The sequence below is a fragment of the Lutjanus erythropterus genome, chromosome 15 (assembly GCF_056507025.1).
Source record: "Lutjanus erythropterus isolate fLutEry1 chromosome 15, fLutEry1.hap2, whole genome shotgun sequence".
NCBI lineage: Eukaryota > Metazoa > Chordata > Actinopteri > Lutjaniformes > Lutjanidae > Lutjanus > Lutjanus erythropterus.
This window is the reverse complement of record NC_139331.1, coordinates 23,313,488-23,335,519: the sequence shown is the minus strand read 5'-3', so window position 1 is coordinate 23,335,519 and position 22,032 is coordinate 23,313,488. Positions and strand designations below refer to the sequence as shown.

Here is a 22,032-nt window from a genome sequence, read left to right as displayed (position 1 = left end):
TATGGAGAGAAAAGCCGGTGACAGGGAGGGTAATCACTGCTGAAATATTCATATAAAGAGACAAGTGTTACGTAATATCACATCAGACATGTGACAGTGTTCATTAGAGTGGATGGTGCTAATGCAGGCAGCAGCAGGGGCGACTTGTTAGGAAGGACAGAGACTGTGGGATGACAGCTCAGCGTTTAGACAAGAGTGGATGTTTCTTTCTACTGTGTTTACAACAAGTGTGTCCTTAGAGCAGCAGAGGCGTGGGTGTTGAATCATTCCGAAATTAGTTTGATAATAAATTAATCATTTAAACTGAGGATTGAAGATTCTATTAAATTCCAGCCCTAATTTATAATTGTGCATTTTTATGTAAATTTTAGGTCTTGTAAGCCACTTACACTTTTTTTATGTATGTTGCTATTTTTTTGTATAGACCTTTTCCTAATGGTGCAAATACTGAGCATAGTTTCACTGTGCAGATTTGGAAATTTTGTGAAATGAATTTTGTTTTGATAGATTGGCTAGAAAAACAGCGGAAAGAGAGAGTCTAAAGTCATACTATCAGGGCTCAACAATAAGGACTGCCCACTTCCCCGAGGCAAGTAAAATGTCATGTCAGGCTAAATCTGACAGTCTGGCTGATGGTTAAAGTAATTTTTCATGCAAAAAATTTCAGAAAATGCTGTTTTTCAGACTTTCAAATACGGAGATTCCCTGCTTTTCTCTGTTCATTATCAATTTAAAATATCTTTGAGTTTCAGTGTGATAAAACAAGACATTTAAAGACATCAACCTGGACTGGGATGGACATTTTTCACTATTTTCTGACATTTTATTGACATTGCAGCTGTAGATTAAACATGACAACTAACTTTAGTCTTTGTTGTTATTTATGAACCGCTAACAAATAAAGCAATTTGTACAGTGGAAAGAAAAATTGACTTTTGGCATGTAAATTTCTGACTCACTTGCATTGTGAGGCTGTATTTAGTGCATGTTAACATGACAATGGTAATATGCTGATGTTCAGCAGGTGTTTTATGGCACTTTTACTACAATAGATTGCAAATTAGCACTTAACACTAAATACAACAGAAACTGATGGTAATGTCATTATGTTTGAAGGTATTTGATCATAAACCAAAGTATTAAATTCTGTCCTGATGATGGCGCGACAAGAAAACTGCTCAAGCCGATCACAACCATTTTAGCTAACACTTACGATTCCACAGGAAGCTGCAGAGAGCATTTCAGACGCAGCTCTCCACTCTGCTCTGCTTCAAATATGCACCCAGTTTATTTTTGATGTAAAGCGCATCAAGTTGCAGAAACCAGATCAAGCTGGGCAGGAAGTCAGACAGGAAGGGGCATGCAATCAGTGTTCAAAATAAAACACCTTGTGCAGATTTCCAGTCATATAAACAGACCATTTAACTTTGTTGCCAACTTACCCGTGATCAAATCAACAAAATCTGAGCAGGTGAACAAAACTGTAGATTTGTGACCATTGGAATCGAGGCTTTACAGATTGATTACATGGTAAACATAAATTTCTGTATTTAATTATGAGCCAATCCAAAAGCTGTCAAGCTACTGAATAAGTAATCATTGGGACCTACTGTTGGCACTAAAGGAGAAGTCAGAGGATCACCAGAGTCATTGGGATTCAGCCTCTGATGGCCAAAAATGTCTGTATAAAATTTCATAGCAATCCATCCTATATCAAAATATTTCAGTCTTCAAGAAAGTGATGGACCAATTGCTTTTTGAGAAATTTTGAATTTGAAATTGGTAATAGCTTGGTTGACATTATCATTGTGTCTCACCTGCCTAAAAAAGCAACACCATGACTAGTCAATGTACTTATATTACTATATAAATAATAGGTTTGTATATGATTTTTAATATTAGTATATATTACGGTGTAGAATGGGGAAAGTAATACTTAAGCCTGTCAGACACAGCGATCAATTCTGAAACCATCCAATTTCATGCATAATGATTTTGACCCAGACATGGCCCAGTGGAACAACTCAACTACAACAAAATTCTCAGAGGTCTTCAGGTTAGAGGTGAAGACTCATGAACCAAAAAATCCTGATCCATCAGGTTACCGCTCGTACTGCTTCTCTCCTAATTACACTGTTCAAAAAAAAAAAAAAAATACACAATACAGCACGTCACTGTCTGCCATCCTCTCATCCTGAAGAGCAGCACAGGTGTACCACACTCAGTGGGGTAGCGAGGCTAATAAATAGATTCACCTCTAATTGGTGGGATGTTTAGAATAATTATCAAACGACAGCAGGAGTAGCGGCAGAGTCACGGAGGCAGAGCAAATGATGGGGAAATGAAAGACTCTAATTGAATGTCAGCAGGAAGCTGCAGGCCACGTTGAACCTCGTGTAATGAGATGTAGGCAGCTGAAGGGCACCCCTCCTATGCTTTGCCGGTAGGGATGAGGCGAGGGTGCAGACTGGGAGGGTTTGGGATGTCTGTCTCTCTGGCACTGCCTCAATGATGTGTTCATATCATGGCATTATGTAATGTGCTCTCCAGTGATGTTTAGTCAGCCTTACACACCCCGAGCCCTGCCAACGAGAGCAAGAGCTAACATGTGGAGCTAACAAGCTAACCTTGTGTGTGTGTAGGACTATATATGTATGTACGCTAGTTATAGAGTTGGAGTTATTTTCACCTGGATGGTGTCAAAATCAATGTGTGCCATTTCCACATGTGGTATGGATTTTTTTCTTTTCCCTTGCATGATAAAATATTAAAGAAAATGCACTGGGAATTGGTGAATGGGACATTCATGACCGAACATGTCACAAAAGGACTGATCAATTGTCAATGACCAGTTCCATTATTATGTAGAAAAGAATCAACTTGTTTTGTACACTGTATTTTACAGACACATCTGCGTATTTTTGCTACTTTCACGCAGACACACAGAAACAGTTTATTCCGTCCATTTGTTCATGAGACATACACAAACTTAATAACAATAATGATTTATTCCATTTATACAGCACAAAATCCAAATCAAAAATCTGCCTCAAAAAGCGTTTTTACAATCAATGCTCTGAACCCTGTTGTATTAGATAAGGAAAAACAGAGGAGGGATCTCTATCTCAGGACATGCAGTGGATTTCGTATACAACAAAAAGTTTTACTGCTGGTGTGAAAGTCTGGATTATCCAGGGGACAAAACTGTTAAAGCCCCCGGTTCACTGTGTGTCAGTTTCTTTGTGGTAATTTGAGGATGAGAATATGTACCACAAATTAGAATATCAACAGAACTTATAAAGCCCTTTACAAGTATTCCATATCGTGTCTTGTGTCAAAAATATACACATACAACTGGTCCTGTGCATTAAAGGCATAATATGTAACATTTCCTAAAAAAAAAAAAAAAAAAAAAAGTACTGACTCATATACATGAGTGTGTGGTGGTGTCTGTATCTGTATAGACCCTATGGCTCTCTGTCTGTATTTTCTTATTTACTCATGTTTTTCTTTACTCATGATGCTTCTGGGTTTCAGCTTCTTTGGCAGTGGTGTGTAGCCCCCAGCCAACAGCAGAATGGTGGTTTGAACTCTTTAAAAATAGCAGCAGCAACAAAATGATTACATCACAATCGCCATCTCTTTCCTCTGCTCTCTGTCTGTGAGAGCTGCAGAAAGAGTTTTACACACATATATACACAGATACACACATGTGATTCTGACTCGACTTCTCTTTTTTTTTTCTCTCCACCCCCACCCTCCTGTGCACATCCAGTGTGTAACCCCCCCAATTAATTAAGACATTAGATGCACTAAAATTAAATAATTTGTTTACTGAAAGATTCACTGCAAAGATTTGGGGAAAAGGATGATATTTTTTTCTAGTTCTATTGGGCCATAAGGTAGGTTAATGAGCCACAGTGATGTAAAGTTAATGTGTTTTGACCACTGACATGTGTTAGAAATGGACAACATGGACATCCTGATTGCCCCTTGTGGCTGGCTGCAGTGCAGGTCATAAATCGTGCCTCCTGTTAATGGGGGAGACATCAAATAAATTCTTCTCTAACATATTTTCTGACATTTCAGGTAGTTCTTGTCACTCTGATGTCCGTCAGTGTTCATTTTTCTGACCAGTGTGTTTCGAATTAGTTATTTGACTATAAAAAAAGGGTGTTTTCATGTGATGATTGATGGCTGAGCTCTGCTTGTGATTGAGTACAGGAGTTCAAAAGTGCAGCTCCAACCCTAATCACTAATGTGTAGACTTTGGCTTCAGTTGGGAGGAAGTGGAACTGCAGCATCCATCTTTATTTATGTCAGTGGTTCTCACCTTCTACACATCTGTCACAAACCAGGAGGTACATGTCTTGTACCATTAAGGTAAGGTTCGCTAACAACCTCTGCTCAGTTGGAGTCACACATGGTGCCTGGTGAGCTGTCTGTACGTTCTGTTTCTCCTCCTAAACTTTCCGCTGAGTTCCTTATTACGAGAGCGCCTTTACACATCACAGAGAACACATTTCAAAGCGTGTGTCAAACCAAAGGCCTGCTCATGTGAGAGTGAAGGGATGAATCACAGCTAAATCACAGTTTAAAGACGCAGAGCAAATACATTGTGACACTCATGATGACTGCTGGGTATTTCTGTTTACTTGACTTAGCTTAGAGATCAAATAAATATTGCACCGGTGTTTACTTTTGCAATTAGTAAATGTCATTTTGCACTGTTACATGATTTACAATCTGCAGTCTGGTGGTTCCCTCTCAGCTGAGTCATCAAAAATTGATGTTTACTTTTCAGACACCTATTATAAAGCACCAGAGGGTAAATAAAATAACAACAGAATCAGTATGTAACCTACTTATTTTTCCTCGGAGGATTGACTCACCAGTGGGAACTTTAGTTATGCAGCAGTGTACTTTCTGGAGGTTCACATTCTGAGCACCCACGAGGTTCAAAGTACATCAAAGCTCTGACTTCAGTGTGGACTTTGCAGCGTCTCCAAAATCGCAGTAATGAGGGTCCAGGCTCGATCCCCAGCTCAAACTGCCGGGGGTCAGAACCTGCCACCGGAAAATTTCCTCTGATGGGTCAGTGGCTGCAGGAAGTGCTCGGGCTCATGAGGATGTATCGGTGATCATCACGCAGAGGAGGACGCGCGGGGAGCCGAGCGGCCTGCGGCTGAAGCCCTCCAGGTCTGCTGGACACTACAGCTGAGACCAAAGCTTTTATTTTAGACAGGGACCCAACATGAGAAATAAATAACAGAGCAACATATTAAAAACATTTGTTTTTGTTTCTGCTGGTCTGTCAGCTTGTGAAGTGTGGATTCTCATTTGCCTCTGACCACTTGGGCATTTCAGAATGACTCTCATGACATGAAGGGTGTGGCCATTGTTGGCAGATTGTAACTGAAACAATTACAAGATGAGGGGTGATATTTTATGTTTTTCTTATTGTCAATAAATCCCATTAAAAAGACAAAAAACAACTAGAAGAATGCACTCAACAGAGTGCAGGACAGTGCCAGGCAACAGATGGTGAAGCACCTACTGCAATGTCACAACAAAGGTCAGATGCAACCAGCGGAGACGGTCAGAGCAGTCAAAAAAAATAGAATTACTGCCTCAAAATTGTATGTAATGTATGTGGATAGAGAAGATTTTGAAAGAATTTAATGTGGAACTTGCCACTAAATTGCCTTGTAACTTTGAAGGAAGTGAGTATAGGGTATTTCCAGTGTAAAACATGCCATCTTCAATTAGAGACTATTTTTACAGAAGGGTACAGAAGACTGATAGGGAGCTGAACATTATGATGTCACAGTGAAGTTGACCTTTGACCTTTTGGACATAAAATGTCGTCACCTCATAGTTTTATTCTATTATATATTTGTGTGTAATTTTGTCATTATTAGTGCATGAATCCTTGAGTTATGACCAAAAATGTGTTGGGGGAGGTCACTGTGACCTTTGCCTTTCACCACCAAAATCTAATCAGTTCATCTTTGTGTCCAACTGAGCTTCCAACTGAATTCTTTTTCAAGAATTCTGAATTACAGAGGTCCTTCAGCATACAGTCATGAATGCACACAGAAAAAAAATAGGCTGATCAGTCCAGTAGTATTTGTGATTAGTTGTGAACAAGCTGTAGGTCCAGTGATCACACACACACAGAGAAGCACTGAGGGGATAAAAAACAAAACAGCTCACTACTTATTATAACTCTGATCTCAACCTCTTCCTGCTCCATATGTCGAAGTGTCCTTGGGAAAGACACTAAAAACCCCAGGTTGCTCCGCAGCCACTGGGAATGCACAAGCCAGTGCATTCCTAATTGCTGGTCCCAGGCCCACAAAAATTGGGGAGGGTTGTGTCGAGAGGGGCATCTGACGTAAAAAGCCTACGCCAAATAATAAAATGAAATTCCTATGCCTTGCAGTTTATCAGCATGATGATCCGCTGTGGCAACCCCTAATAGGGAGGCCAGACAGAAAGAGATGCCTTTGTAGGAGCCAACTGGCTGGTGACTAAAGACATCAGAAAGAGCTGAGAGATGGAATAATACACTCTTAAAGCAACGATATGAATATAACCTGTTCCTTTAACAATTAATGTATAATTACTATTCACTTTTATTTGTTTATATTTCAGTGATTCCATAATAGTGGCATAATCTTTCTGTACCGTGTTCCAACTGAGATTATAACCGTTTATAACTTTTCTCTCATAAAGATATTATTTTTTCATAGCTCCTGTATACATACAGTAAAAAGCCCTTGTAGACATGAAGGGGCATCAGTCTTATCATCATCTATGTATGAGATCTTTTACCATACAAAGAGCCTTTTTTGAAAGGCCACATTTTTGATCAAAGTGTCACAGATTAATTGACGTATTGATCGGGCCGAGGCATGCAGCACATCAGTTTGTGAAGGGAGGATTTATGCAGGCTCAGTCACGGTTGACTTGGCTGACCTGGTTATTGAAGCCAGAGCTATTTTTGGCTCGGCTCACAGTGTGGAACTTAAGATTGGCCAGGATCTATCAGTTAATGATAGAGCAGGTGAGGGGCAGTGCAGATGTCATCGTCTGGCGCAGGTTGGTGGAGGTACGGTTATATGTATGTTTTTCAGGAGTGAGGACGTGAGTAAATCTCTTTAACGGTACAATGGAGAATTAAAGGAAGGAAGTTTGAATGAACCAAAATCACACAATTACACAAACTAACTGATAGAGGCAGTGGTACTCCAGCAACTCTCATGTTCTATGAGATAAAATTACTGTTTTTGTCAATGGAGTCTGGTACAGCCTATTTAACAGCAGTTTTCCACACTTCGAACTCTTCAGAAAACCATACTGTCCCTTTGACAACTGGAAATATACCTTTTATCACTCAAATGCAGAAAACCCAAGCTTTTTGTCACCTATGAAAAAGAACTACCTACAACAAAACAATGAAAATAATGTCTATACTATACTTTACAACTGCTACTACTATACTTTGTGAGGAAAATACGACCCCAATTCCAAAAAAAACCAGGACATTTTGTGAATAAATACAGAATACAATGATTTGCACAAATGTTTTGACTTAAATAGACCTAGACGGGCCTGAACTGGAGGCAGGCCAGTCTTGTACACAAACTCTATAACAAACTACAAAGCCACACTGTTGTAACACACGCAGAATGTTTTTCTGCATTGTCTTGCTGAAATATTGGTTTATAATGCAGCTTATAATGCAGATCGAAGGTCCCTGGCATTTAATTTCAGCCTTACCCCTTAAGTGCAGAGATTTTTCTGGATTGTATGAATCTTTTAATGATATTATAGATTGCAGTTGGTGAGATCCCTAAATTCTTTGCAGTTGTTCTTAAACTGTTGGACTGTTGTCTTCACTCCATGCTTGTGAATGACTGAGCCTTTTGAGGATGCCCCTTTAAAACCCTGTCCCAGATTTTTTTCACGCATGTTGCAGGCATTTCAGAATAAGTGTTAATTTACAAAAAACAATAAAGTTGATCAGTGTGAACATTAAATAACTTGTCTTTGTACTATATTTAGTGGGGCACTAAAAAGTATTTGTATATTTTATATACATTTTATACAATATTCCAACTCTTATGGAATTAAAGTTGTAATAATGAGCAGTAAGGAAGGAATTAAAAAGCAATGAAATCTGATCGGGATTGCCTTGACCTCTTCATCTCATTTATCCTCCCCAAAACAGAGTCTCCACGTCCCACTGACGTACAACACATTAGGGAACCACCGACTGGAAACCAGTGACACTGAAGGTCATCAAATTTGGCCCCAGTTAGACTTTCACTTGACATTTTGCCTCTGTGCCTCAAATCGTCATCATCACGTGTTTCTCTTTCAGCTTAAACACACATCAGATTCACTCCACACTCACCGCTCTTGCAGCTAAATTGCCGGTCAATGTAAACATACAATATTTTAACAAGGTTTGGAAAGTTTCATATGAGGTTTATTTACTCTGGAGTTTGTCTAACAGGGGAAAGATAAGGTCAAAGAGCAGACATTTGAGTTTTGCTTGGAGCCAAACGAACAGCTGGATTCTGTAGAAGTTTTGTGGTGACTCACATTGAGAGCATCACTCATAAATGGAGAAGTTTCCTTAAACCCGCTCACAGCAGTGAACGTGAATGAATAACGGGAGCTTTTTACCCCCAGCTGCTCCGCTCAAGTGGCTCAGTGGTCACCAAGACAAGGCTGCTGTATTTCACCCAGTCTCATGGGAATTTATATGATGTCTTCCAAAAAGCAACAGAAAAGTGACCACTCTGCTATGTAATACTTTTTTGGTTAAGTTTTGAGGACTTACTGTTTGTTAAAAGTCAGTTTAGTCACTCGTTTTAGTCACAACATAGCTGAAAACGTTCAGCATAATTTAAAATGTCTTGCATTGATAGATATTCAAGTTTCCAGTTATATAAAACAGAGAAAAGCAGCAAATCCTCACATTTGCAAGTAAATGTTTGTAAAGTAAATGTTTGCCATGAAAAATGACTTTTCAAACGTGGATGAAGCTGAGAATGTAGAGGAAAAACAATAGAATTTATACATCAAATGAACAATTCACATATTTGTGTAGAAACAATAAAGTACAGTCCTGGGGTGAAGTAAGTAATTACCAGGAAAAGGTAATGAATCATAATTAAAAGGGGGAGGGGTGTGAGCACCACAAGGAAAAAAAGAAGAAAAGAAAAAAAAAAAAGATAAATTGTGGCATTGATAACTGAAAACAACAGGCAAATGACAGTATACTGGAAAAAAAATTCTATCTATGGAGTACAACCACCCATTTCCACGAATTTTGTAACTGGAAACTGGAGTGTAGGGAGGGAGGACCCTTTTTTAAACTGGTCCCTAATGGAGACAGTAATGTCTGGCCATACCTATACATTGGCTGGCTTGGTCCTATTAAGTTGTTGTGCATTCGAGGGATGCTATACACTTGTAAGACCAATATATGAATTATAAGTATTATAAGTAAGAATAATAAGTTATCAACCAAACATTTACTTTCATGCACCATATTTCAACATATATGATGTCAACAACAAATTTTCCCCAACTTTCTTGTCCCAACTGTTCTTACGCCACAAAGTCATTTCCCCCATTATTCCGATGCCACACGAAAATACTATTAGTGTGCGTCTGTGGAAATGGAAGGAAAGAAAAGTAAAAGGAAGACAGGCACCAACTCGTGTAAACAAACAGCTCGGCGTGGTGCACAGACTGTTGAAGAACGAAGGGAAGATACCACAGTGGTGCTGAAAAAAAGGAGAAAGTGGAAACATATACTACAAGAAATACCCACTCCAGCCACAGCCTGTTCACCTGGCGCTGTCTGCCAAGAGATACAGAAGTATCGACTGCTCTACCACCAGACTGAATAGCAGCTTCTTTCCTGAAGTTTTGAGACTCTTCAATTCACCCTCGGCACTTTAACATAACTTTTTTTTTTCATGGCTTTTTGTTTTTCGAGAATTGAAAAAGATGCAAATAAAAAGGGCCCCATGTTTGTGTTTGCCTGAGGCCTAAAAATAACTAAATCTGCCCCTGAATATGACACATGCAGCAAAGTAAAAAAGAAGAGAGCACTCGGTGTTTTGCAGTGAGGGTTAAACTGGGATACACACAATATTTCCTCTGAGATGGGAGGGACAAGGGGAGAGACAGATTTGGACGGGTGGACGGAGGGGGAGGATTCCTCTGGTTGGGAGGGAGGTGATGGAGGTGAGGGAGGGAGGGAGGGGTGGTGCTGAATGAACAGCTCCTGTGCTCATAAAGTAGTCAGAGAGCTCCTCTGCTCCGTCAGAGCAGCACACACACAGCCATGAGGCAGCCGAGCTCCCCGTCCTCCAGACCCGCGCTCGCACTCCGCCCGTCCCCCTGACGCGCCACCACCCACCATGAAGAGGCAAAACGTGCGGACCCTCGCCCTCATCATCTGCACCTTCACCTACCTGATCGTCGGAGCGGCGATCTTCGACGCGCTGGAGTCTCAGAAGGAGACGAGCCAGCGGATGGAGCTGGACCTGAGGAAAGCGCAGCTGCTGAAGACCTTCAACCTGTCCACGGAGGACTTTGACGAGCTGGAGAAGGTGGTGCTGCAGCTGAAGCCGCACAAAGCCGGCATGCAGTGGAAGTTCGCCGGCTCCTTTTACTTCGCCATCACTGTGATCACCACCATAGGTAAGAGGAGAGCATCACTGACAGGTCACGTCTGGAACTTTGACTTTTATTTTACTGAGGGGGGGAAAAAAAGTTGATATGTTGGATTAAACATCATTTTCTGGTTAATTTGAGGGGATTTCCAAGACTGTGTTCAGCATTCAAGATTCCTTTATTATTATATATCATTAAACAAGTTTAACAGGGTGACATTATTGGGTTTGTCTCGTCCTCGTCGCAGCAACAACAGCTAAAAACAACAATATAAAGGGCAGTAAATTAAAAAAAAAACAATACAACAATAATAAATAATACAGTAAATAATGTGCGGTGTGTGTACAGCCTTTAAAAAAACTTAAATCACGTGCAAACCTTTAGGAAATTCAGGCTGTAGTTAACAATCATGTTCCACGAAGAGATCCTAAGAATATTGTAGGAGATACCAAAAAAAATAGCTTGTTTTTTTTTCCATAAATATATAGGGAAACCCTGAAAATCTCGTGTTAAACCCTTATGAAATTAATTGTAGGTTGTGGTTAACCAGTCATGTTTTTGTTACAGTTTTTTTTAAATGAATACTTATAATATTATTATTTGAGTAATAATGACTAATAAACACATATCGAGGATTTTCATAAACTCAGTATCAAGTACAACAGGTGAAAACGGACATACCTGTGAAAATACTAAAATACTAACATTAAAACTTATAAAACTAAAAAAATTAGTTATTGAGTCAAGTAAAAGTGGGACAATTAAAACTATCCATTACAAATTAAAGTCTGTAGGTGGAGTAAAAGTACATAAGTAAATATACTAAATGTACTAAAACTAGCAAAATGTACTAAAAGTATTAAAAGTAAAGAAGCAACACAATATTTATAAACAATATAAATAATGCAGTCTGGTAGGTGATGTATATGTGTAAAATGTAGTTGAGATACCACAAAGGAATAAATCTTAATATAAATATTTATATTGATTGAGTGATAACCACATTTTGCAGATATTCATAAACTCAGTATCAAGTACAACAGGTGAAAAGTGACATACCTTTACAAATATTAATAGTATACAATGGTAAAGGAGGTTCAGAGGAGATACTTACTTATTAGATATTTACTTAAATGTAGCAATATTGCAATATAAAATACTCCATTACAAATAAACATTATGTATTAAACTAGTAACTAGAATAAAAGTATGTAAGTATGATTAAAAAGTACTAAAGTTGTTGATAATAAAAAACAATACAATAATAATAAACATTATAAACAATGTGAAGTCTTTATTAGCTGCTGTATGTGTGTGTGCTTTCTGCAGAATTTTGTTGTTGTATTTGGTCCATTTGCATGTAATCTGAACAATTTTTCTATACCGGTAATTTAATTGATAACAATGCATCTTATTCTTTAAGATCATTATATCTTTGGCATGTAAAATCTGACTCTGCAGAGACAGTAGTTACTGTAACTGCCAGCATGAGTGAATGTGGGGGAGCAGAGGTATAGAGTAAGTACACAGCAGCATGAAATGGGAATACTCATTTAATGTACATGTACTTCAAATTATTAGTAACAGTCCAACACTTGAGTAAATATACAGCCCACAAATAGTGGAGGAAGTACTTCAGTGAAAACAAACAAACAAACAAACAAAAAACAATACTGCTGTGTCAAAATACTCACTTACAAGTAAAAGTCCTGCATTTAAAATCTTGCTTATGTAAAAGTACAAATGTGTTAGCATCAAAATATACTTAGATTAGTAACATGGCCCATATTAGAATACTATATTAACATATTACTTGAATAAAATAACAGATGCACTAATGCATTAATCAGTGAAATGTTGCAGCTGGTACAGTTGGGGATTTATTTTAATTTTACTGCTTGATAGCTACATTTTTAATAATACATCATCATTTATTACTTATAAAAACAACATTTGCCTCCAAAATTCAGTGTAATAGAACAGAAGATTAAAGTGGCACTTAAGTGACACTGACTCTTAAGTAGAGTACTTGAGTAAATATACTTAGTTACATTCCACCACTGCTGAAGAAAAATGTCCCTATGGGTACATAAAACAACATGTCATAATGATAAAAGAGATGTAGGAAATACCATAAAATGTAATTAAGTACAACCGATGTAGCATGAATCCATTAGAACTGTAATCTAAGAATATGGTTCTAATATTATAAAAAGAATGCACCATAAAGTCTTATCACAGTTTTCTAAACTTAATACAGGATTATCTGATTATTAAAGTGGCAGTTAAGAAGTTTAAAAATACAATATATGAGTTAATCTTACATAATCTGAATATTGTTTGACACAGACTGAGCAGAGACATTTTTATAATCCAGAACAGAGATAAATTTGTTTTCATCAGAGCCTTTTATATTTGTTATTTAATTCATCTTTGATTAAAAGTCAGCCAGGTGAAGGGCGATGAAGGACAAGTGTCTGTCCAAGTATGAAATTAAGCTGTTCATGACTGAAGGTTGTCATTGGAGAAGATGTTCCAGGAAACTGAAGTTATGAGACATTCATCTGCCTCTTCTCTTGTGTTCTTACTCATTATTCCTGCTCCAAGAGGCCCTGCATCAACACAAGGCTGCCAGCGCTTTACTCACTTTATTACACAGCCTTCAACATCAGTCTGCTCAGCTCTTTGCATAACACTCAGATTCTAACTTCAAGGTTAACTTTACTTTAATTCTATCTGGATGGTGAAGCCAAAAATAAAAGGATGCACTGCTTGCCTTTGACTTCAAGTATACACTGTATAAATCATGGATGTAATCTGCGTGATGAAACCTGTAGGTTTCTGAAGAGCTATTGTTAAGATCTCAGTCTGGTGGCTCGGGCCATCGCAATAAAATCACAAAAAATGGTTAAAGAGGTGGAGCATAGAGCTGCCCAGAGACTAGACATCTCTCAACTGTACCCACCTGTCACTCAAAGTGGGAATGCCATTAATTATGGATAACTTCTAAGTTTAACTTTACTTTTAACATAACTTAAATGGGTGAGTTTTAGGAAAATTCAATCCTGTACCGAAGTTGCTGATACAATATCAGTTAATTATAGTGTTTAAAGCACTGAAGCTATAAAAAAAGATCTAAGTTCTTGATTAAGACATCAATTCAGTTCAGTCTTTATTGCTCAACCTAAAACTTGTCTTTCAAGCAAACCAGTGTTCAGTGACTACAAGCGATAATTACAGGACAATGGTGCAGTGCATTTGCCTAAATATCTTTTAAATCAGTTGCTTTGAAGACAGTTTATCTGTGGCATGTTATAATCAGATACTCATTATCATTTGTTACACAGCATCTATCTAAGATGTCCATCTAAGATGTCTAAGTTTGCAAGCATTCACTAACATTAGCATCATAAGCTACTGGTCATTCCAGACCAAGTATGGCTGCAGTGGTCAAATACCTAGCAATGGTTGCAAAAAAGCTCTTACCTGTTGATTCCACTGGGCATGTCGCATCTATGTGTGCTCATTTTTGATCTGTCCGCCACACTGCTGCATTTCCTACCAGCAGTATTTCAGAAGCGTAGTGTTTTGCCCCTCTGATTACCTTTACTTGCTCAGGTTTTGTTGATTTGATCATTTTCCCTCATTTTTTGTGCTTCTACCATGGGTAAGTAGGCTACATAGTTAGGTAGGTTCTTTTTTGTCTGTTTTTATTATCACAACTCTGCACAGGGTCTTTTATTTTGAAATTTGATGAGCTTCTCAGTGGTGTTTTTTTTTTTTTATTTTTTGGTGTCTGACTTCCTGATGTGGCTTCTGTTAGAAAAAGACTTGGAAAGATCTGAAGCAGAGTAGATTGGAGAGCCACTTCTGGAACATGCTGCAGCGCTGCCGGTGGAACCACAAGCACGACTCCATTTGAACGCACCAATGGCAACAATCTGTTCTACATAGCAACGGTCTGTTCTTCACAGCAACGGTCTGCTACACATAATAATAACAGACCCTAGACTGTAGTAGTTGACCAATAACAATTGAGTATTTAGCAAAGTCCTGTAATGACTGACAATCACGCTTTATAGTAACATTAAAGAATGATGGGAGTGAAGCGTAACCATGGCAACTGAAGTGCACCTGTGCTGTATTATGACAGCAACTGCTGTGAAAGCCCTTACTCTAAACACGGATGCAAGGAGACAACATCAGAGGCTTCATGCAATGCTCCCCTCAAGTCAAACTTAAGGTGACCGAGTGTAACAGACTGAGAAGTGGTCTATTACGTTGCTTCAGTTTCTCATTTGTAAGAGGGATAGTGTTATTTGTTCTTACAAATGTCACACAGTCTCTCTTTAATGTCTTGTTTTTATCTGTTTTTGAAGCCGTCCTATCTGAGTCTTCCTCCGGTATATAGTGACCGAGGGCAGTTGTCAGTGGTGACCTGTGACTTGTAACCCTATCAGATGCAGGCAACTAATTGCACACTAACCCAACCCCGGGTGTCTGTAACCGCATTCTGTAATTGTGAGCCCACAGGCTGCTACAAACACAGTGATTGGCGTTTCAGCCTGCCATTAAGTATTAATGACAACACCAGAGCCTCGCTGTTCCATTGGCCTTCTGGCACACAACATTAACACTGTAGATACTGTACTGTGCACACTATATTATGCGGCCATGACTTACAGTTGAAGTGCAAATTCTGGGCTGCAATATGAGGATGAAACATCTAATTTATAGATATAATAAGAAGCTAAAGCTGTGATTTTTTCCTTATTTCTGTGATGATTTAAGAGAGGCTTAAAGAAGCAATATGCACATGCAAAAATGAGTACTGCAGTCCAAATAGTGAATTTGAGCCATAGAGGGTATATTAAATAGGTTCTACTTAATATAGAGAGTTGTTTCACCCTGCCTCCTCCTCCTGGTCACAGGAAAGCTCAGGCAGGCTGCAGGAACACTGCAGGAGTGCAAGACAAACACAATGTTGTAAACTGACAATAACAAACGCTGATGAGTCCTACACTGTAAGTTGATCAGCTGTTAATAACTGTAAATTGTCTGTTGATGTGAAGTTAAGTCTGTTATCATGTTAACATACTGCACAATTTAATCGTAATAAACATTTACTCTTTCTATAAGATTCTACAAGAAAAAAAAACTTACAGCTCATAAACAGACACACTGATTTTGGCGAACAATCGACATTCATTTGACCCCCAGTTAATGTGAAACAGAGAAATGAAAACAGTTGTTACAGCTGGGAATAGAAGCTTCAAAGGGGGGAAACTTGGCTGTAGCACTGTTGTCAGAGAAGCCATTATTTCCACTTAACATGTGTCCTTAATCTCTGATGACACGTCATGTTCATTTTAAGATTTATTACAGTAAATATACTACAGGTTTCTCCTTTAAGAGAGGCTTAAACTATCTCTGTCACCAACCGGTGTATAAAAATAGACATGAACCTGTTATTTCCGGTCACATTCTTTAAGATTATAATTAAAGTCATTTTTATAAATGAGGAATCAGGACATTCAAACCCAACACAGGACACCCCCAAGGACCAGAGAGCTGGAGTTGATGTGAAAAAAACAGCGTTTCCAGTATGAAAAATCAAGTTGAAAAGAGGCGAAGAGTCAGTGGACTGTTTTGAAATTCATACTGTATGTAACACACAGCCTGCCGATTCCACGAGGACAAATAACATCCTGGAAAGCTATGAATAAATATACACTTCAATGCCCATTTCTTCTCTGCACAGCCGGCAGTGGAAAACAGCTACTGTAACACACGACAAGGTCTGGCCTCGGCATGCTCTACTAATAATTAAACATAAGTGAAGAAGGGAGGAAAGAAGCTGCAATCAGTGATCAGTCATCACTTTCCAAAGAGGAAAGGGGAGGCGGAGGGCAGGGTGTCCATTTACTCGCCTACTGCGGGGGGGAAGAAAGGTTGGAGCGATGTGAGAAACATCACAAAGAGAGGGGAAAGAAAGAGCTTTGAGTGTGAAAACGTTCTCAAGATGGTGGGGGAAGTCTTGGGCTCTCCTCGTGGGCGAAAACAGTCACCCACCACCGGGGGTGCACATCTTGTCAGTGCCACGTCAGTGTGTATGTGTGACTGCAGTACTCACCATCGCCCATGCTGCAGTTCAAGGTCATCCTGGCCACGCAGAGGACAAACACACAACATGAAAACACTGTCGTACCTATGAGACGTGGCTCATATCCTCTGTGTGTTATCTGATGGGTCATATGACATCTGATAACATGTGAACTCAGGACGTGTTGTTCTTATTGAGCAGCTGGCTTTTGTTTTTCTTTTTTTCTTTTTTTTAAAACACATGTTGACATACAGTAGTATTTGTGTAGCATGCGATACGATATCACAGCGTGTTTATACAAGCTAAACTGAAGGATCACTTCACCAAAATTACTCACGAACACACACGAACCGTATTTTCTCGCTTAGTCCTGGCAGCATTGAACCATGCAGAGAGTTTTAAATTTATTTTGCCAGCTTTTGAGATTTCTTTATCCACTCCAGTGCAATAGAGGTGATTTGGATTTCAGTTGTGGTGCTAACAGCATCGAAAAATAACATTTAAAAGCTCAACAGTAACAGTAAGTAAGTAAGTAAGATGAACGGTTGTATTTCTAACAACTTTCTTGCAGAGAAAGTCTGAAAGCAACATGAGGTCCTCTGATCGGGGCGTGTTGGTTCCTCACTCAAGACATGTTGGAACTCTCTCACTGGACTTACAATCATGTACACTGTTAACACCTTTAAATTACAGCTCTAGACAGACTTGTTTAGACTTAATTTAGTTTTATTTGTGTTTGCCCTTTGTTTTTAGCTTGTTTTCTTCCTTTAAATGTCTGCTGCTGTGTTCCTTTTTGTTTTTAGTGAATCACTTTGTGCCATCTGCTCTTGAAAGCGGCTGTGTAAACAAACTTCCTCTTATTATTAGGCAGATGTTATTTGCATCAGAGGTGCAGTAGCCAGTGTTGCTTTTTGCACTTATGGTGGAATAGCCAGTGTAGCTATATACACGCAAACGCAAGCACCCGAATGTCCGAAGCCAACGATGCTATTTGCACCTGGGGTGTAAATAGCCATTTACACCCACATGGCAGAGAAAAAGCTTAGTGCTTAGTGCCAATGCAAGAAGTAGTTTGTTCTTTGGTAGCGAGGTGGAAAGTAAGGGTGCAGCGGTCAGGTTGGTGGATGGAGGCTGTAGCAAGTCCTGTCTTAGCCAAACTTACCAAACCTTCAGTAGACCTTTACCAGAGTTTTTCCCTTACCTTAAATGTATTTGCCGTGTGTAGGTATTACAGAAAACTGATGTTTTTGTGCAGTGATACAGTTGTGTTTTCCTCATATTGACAGAGTCAAGTGTATTACAGTGAAATTAAAGGGTCAGTTCACCCTATTTTCGAATTACCGTTATCTCCAGTGGTGTCCAGCCAAGTAGAGATTTTGATTTTATTATGCCTCTGCGTCAGCGACAGCCGTGGCTGGAGGCATTATGCTTTCAAGTCTGTCCCATTCTTGCAATATCTCAGGAAAGCCTTGAGGGAATTTCCACAAACATTCACTTGGACTCGCAAAACTGATCAGAATTTGGTGGTCAAAGGTCACAGTGACATCACGCAACAAGTTTTTGGGCACAACTCAAGAATTCATGCATTCGTTTCGACAAAATTTCACACAAATGTCTAACAGACTAGGATAGAGTGACGAGGGGATGACATTTTATATCCAAAAGGTCAAAGGTCAATTTCACTGCGTCATCATAATGTTCAGCTCTCTATCAGCCATCTGTACTCCTGTAAAAGTCTGTAAGTGAAGACAGCCTGTTTCTTACTGGAAATTATTCTCTGGAGTCACACATGCATAGTGAGAACTTCCATTTAGCCCAAAAAATACGACATACATTATATGAGTCTGGACAGAAAGATATCAGCAGTAATTAATGAGATAATATGTAATTTCAGGGGAACCTGCCTTATTTTTTTCACCTTTTCAGCAAATCTAGTTCTTTAATGTTGTGGAGATTTAATACATTGTGACTTCTGACCTTTTGTCTAATATCTAATCTCTGAAGTCACTATCTTCCTATTAGACTCATAATCAGTTACATAATTAAGGAGTTTTGTTTTACAAACAAAACTCTCTCCAAAAATAAGACCATTTAAAATCACCATATGGTTGTAGTTGGGGTTTTTATTATTGTGAATCACCTCATGTTTAATAGTTTTTGTTCCTAGATCATTTGGCCGTTTGCCTCTGGTTGAGTCCGTAGATGTGACCTCAGCGTTTTGCTCACTGTCTGTAGTCTAGGAACAGATTATGGAATCTGGCGGGAGTGAAAGCAAATGCATTCAGGGCCTGCAATCTGTACAAGTCACTATAATCCCAAAAGATAACAACCAGTCAGTGTTAAAGCCTTGGGCTGCGTCAGGCAACACTTTTTCATCACATTAAAAGTGTCTTGGATCAGAGAGCTGAGGCTGCTCTGTCACGGCCAGCGCAACGGTTGTTGATGTACCGGGAAGCTACCACGTCTGGAGGTGCATTAGTGTATGAATGCGAAGCAGGCTGTCCCTGAAAAAGGGCAGGCGAGCTCAGCAAATCCTGTCTGGGTCAGTGAATCTAATGTTTCTATATGTGGACTAACACTGAATAAAATATCTGATCATTTTTCTATTTTCATCCCTGACACAGACTTCAGCGTAGTGGCAGGCACGACTCCATCTTCGGCTGTGACATAATTAGAGGGCACGTCCTGAATTATTAATGGTAATTACTTACATTAGTATCATCATTATTATTCAGTCAGCTTAAGAGGTTAGTGCAGTAAGTGGTTGAGTGCACCGAGAATATAACTGCACGGGCAGCACCAGTCATCACCAGACAGACCGAGGGAGACGGATACTTCAGCACTGCTCGCAGGAGAGGTGGGAGAGTGTCGGCACTGAAATGACAAATGAAAAGGTGACAACACAAATAAGTATAAAGCTGTAATACGACACGTGAATCAGGAAATTGCACAAAGTCAGCTTGTAATAACATTAGTAATGAGACGATAGAAATGCTTTTATGGGTTTTTCTGGATGAAGGTATCAGTGGTTTTCTTGCTGATAAAGGAAGAAGGAGCTTTGTAAGACATTTAAAATCATATGCTAATCTGTAAAATATCTCATGTAACTCGAGCACTGGGTAGAACTTCTACAGCCCACTGATATCATGGTAATAATTAATCAACACGATTCAGGGGCCTGTGATCGATACACCACTACTTATTACTATGTTATGTAAACCTCGGTCTAATATTACCCGGATATATCCATTGCTAACACTAAGCTATTGCCTGGTTGTAAGTTTGGTAATTACATGTTATTTGTTAATTATCTTCATTATCACACTATTACCCCACTATTACCATGTTGTCACCAAGCTGTTAAGTGCTTACCCACATTTATGGTTCAGAGTGAAATGTCTCAAGCCCTGGATGAATATCCGTTAAATCTGATATAGACATTAATTTCCCTGCTCAAGGAGAATTACAATAGTTTGACCTTTTAACTTTTCTTCTACCAAATTTGTGCAATACTTTAGTTTATGATCAAATAACTCTCGTGCTAAGTGGCAAATATTAGGATGCTAACATGCTCAATTTAGATGGTAACCATCATACATGCTAAACAAACACGTTAGCATTGTCATTGTGACCATGTTGCCATGCTAGTGTTTCCATTTAGCTCAAAGCACTGAATTACAGCCTTGTTTTTAGCACAGCCTTACATTCCTGTTTGATTTCTTACGTGACATGTGCAGTTTGTTGTGGTGCTCTGTGAAGAAGACCAGAGTTTGGCTTCTCATTGAGGTTGTTCTGTTTATTTAAACTAGCCAAGAAATTTTGTCGAGGCTTTTGATAATTTCTTCTTTCATAGAACTTTTTTTCTTTTGATGTCAGAAGTGACACATCTCCTAAACACAGTCTTTAAATCTATTTATTTATTATTATTTATTACAGTTTACAGGGACAGATAAAGTATAAACTGAAAACAGCTATCTGATGCAAGTATCATAGTGCTTATCGTGATTACTAATTTGCAGCACTTTTTATGAAATAAGAGATATAAAAAGATAGTAAACTGAGTGCAATAAGATGCACAAGAATTGTAAAAATTGTGAGGATTCTTCATGCAGCTCATCTGTAATGACTCATTTGAGAATGGCTGGTTTATAATCAACCAGAGCAGTTTCAGTTTGCAATTTAATTGAATTGGGGGTGAATTGATCCCGGTCCTGCTGCGGAGCTGCTGCTGTGTTTTAAGTGATTTGGGAGATAAGGTAACTCTAACTCTCCCTGGTGTTTACGCTGAAAGGCCCAAAGCAAAGCAAATTACCTTGTATAACCCAGTGTGATGCTCCTCCTCACTCACATCATGTAGACACACTGAGATATAATAAGACGCAGAGCTGTTTGCGAAAAAAATAAATACATTCTTCACGACAGAAAATAATGAAGGCTTTGTTTTCATTGATGACAACAGAAGTTACAGGTTTAAATGTCCCGAAGGTCACGAGACAAACTGTGCGTGACATATCTGTGCATGTTAGCAATACGTTAATTAGCTTTGGACTCGCAGTCTTTGAGTCAGCTGCTGCGGGGCTGTCACTGAAAACTTAAGGAGCTGAAAGGATGACTAAGCTCTCTTTGTTTGATTTGCCCTGCTCAGTGTCACTAAGGTTACACTGACTTCAAAACAAAGACAAGATATAAATGTGCAGCTGAATAGGACAGTCTGGTTATGGCAGCAGAACAGGTCAGAGAGGAAAGTATTCACCAAAAAAAAAGTTGAAATAGAAATATCACCACATAGAAAAGCAGGTTGTTCTATGGCTCCTCAGAAAGAAAATAAAATAGCTTTGAGCAAGTTGCCATGTTGGCAGGCCTGGATAAATGTCACTGAACATATAGCAGGGATCATAAAGGGGAAGAGGTCCAGTTGTGTTGATAAGTCGGCTTCTCTTTCTGCACGGAGCGCTCATCCACTGATATTTAGGACAGTTGGTCCAAACTGTTTTGGATTGTGACCCTTTAAAGTGGGACAAAGTGAGCTCACAACACCTCATTAAAGGTTACATACTGTATTTATATTAGATACGAGCACTTAAAGCAAGAAGATAATATGGGAATATGAAGAGGTCAGGGCAGAAAAAGGCATAAAATGTCAGACATAACACAGGAGATAGCAGAGATGCGATCAAGTCATAGTTTTACAAGTCCCAAGTCCTAAACTTTGAGTTTCAAGTCCT

The 22,032-nt window shown here is 39.0% G+C and overlaps 1 protein-coding gene across 1 annotated transcript in view; it reads left to right on the top strand.

The window, feature by feature from the left end:
* The first annotated feature begins 10,359 nt into the window (after positions 1-10,359).
* kcnk3a (potassium channel, subfamily K, member 3a) overlaps positions 10,360-22,032 on the top strand; it is a 45,877-nt gene continuing 34,204 nt past the window's right edge. The window contains exon 1 of the mRNA XM_084737264.1: positions 10,360-10,731. Within this exon, the coding sequence (XP_084593390.1) occupies positions 10,449-10,731 (283 nt within the window). The 5' untranslated portion in view covers positions 10,360-10,448. The remainder of the gene's footprint in view (positions 10,732-22,032) is intronic.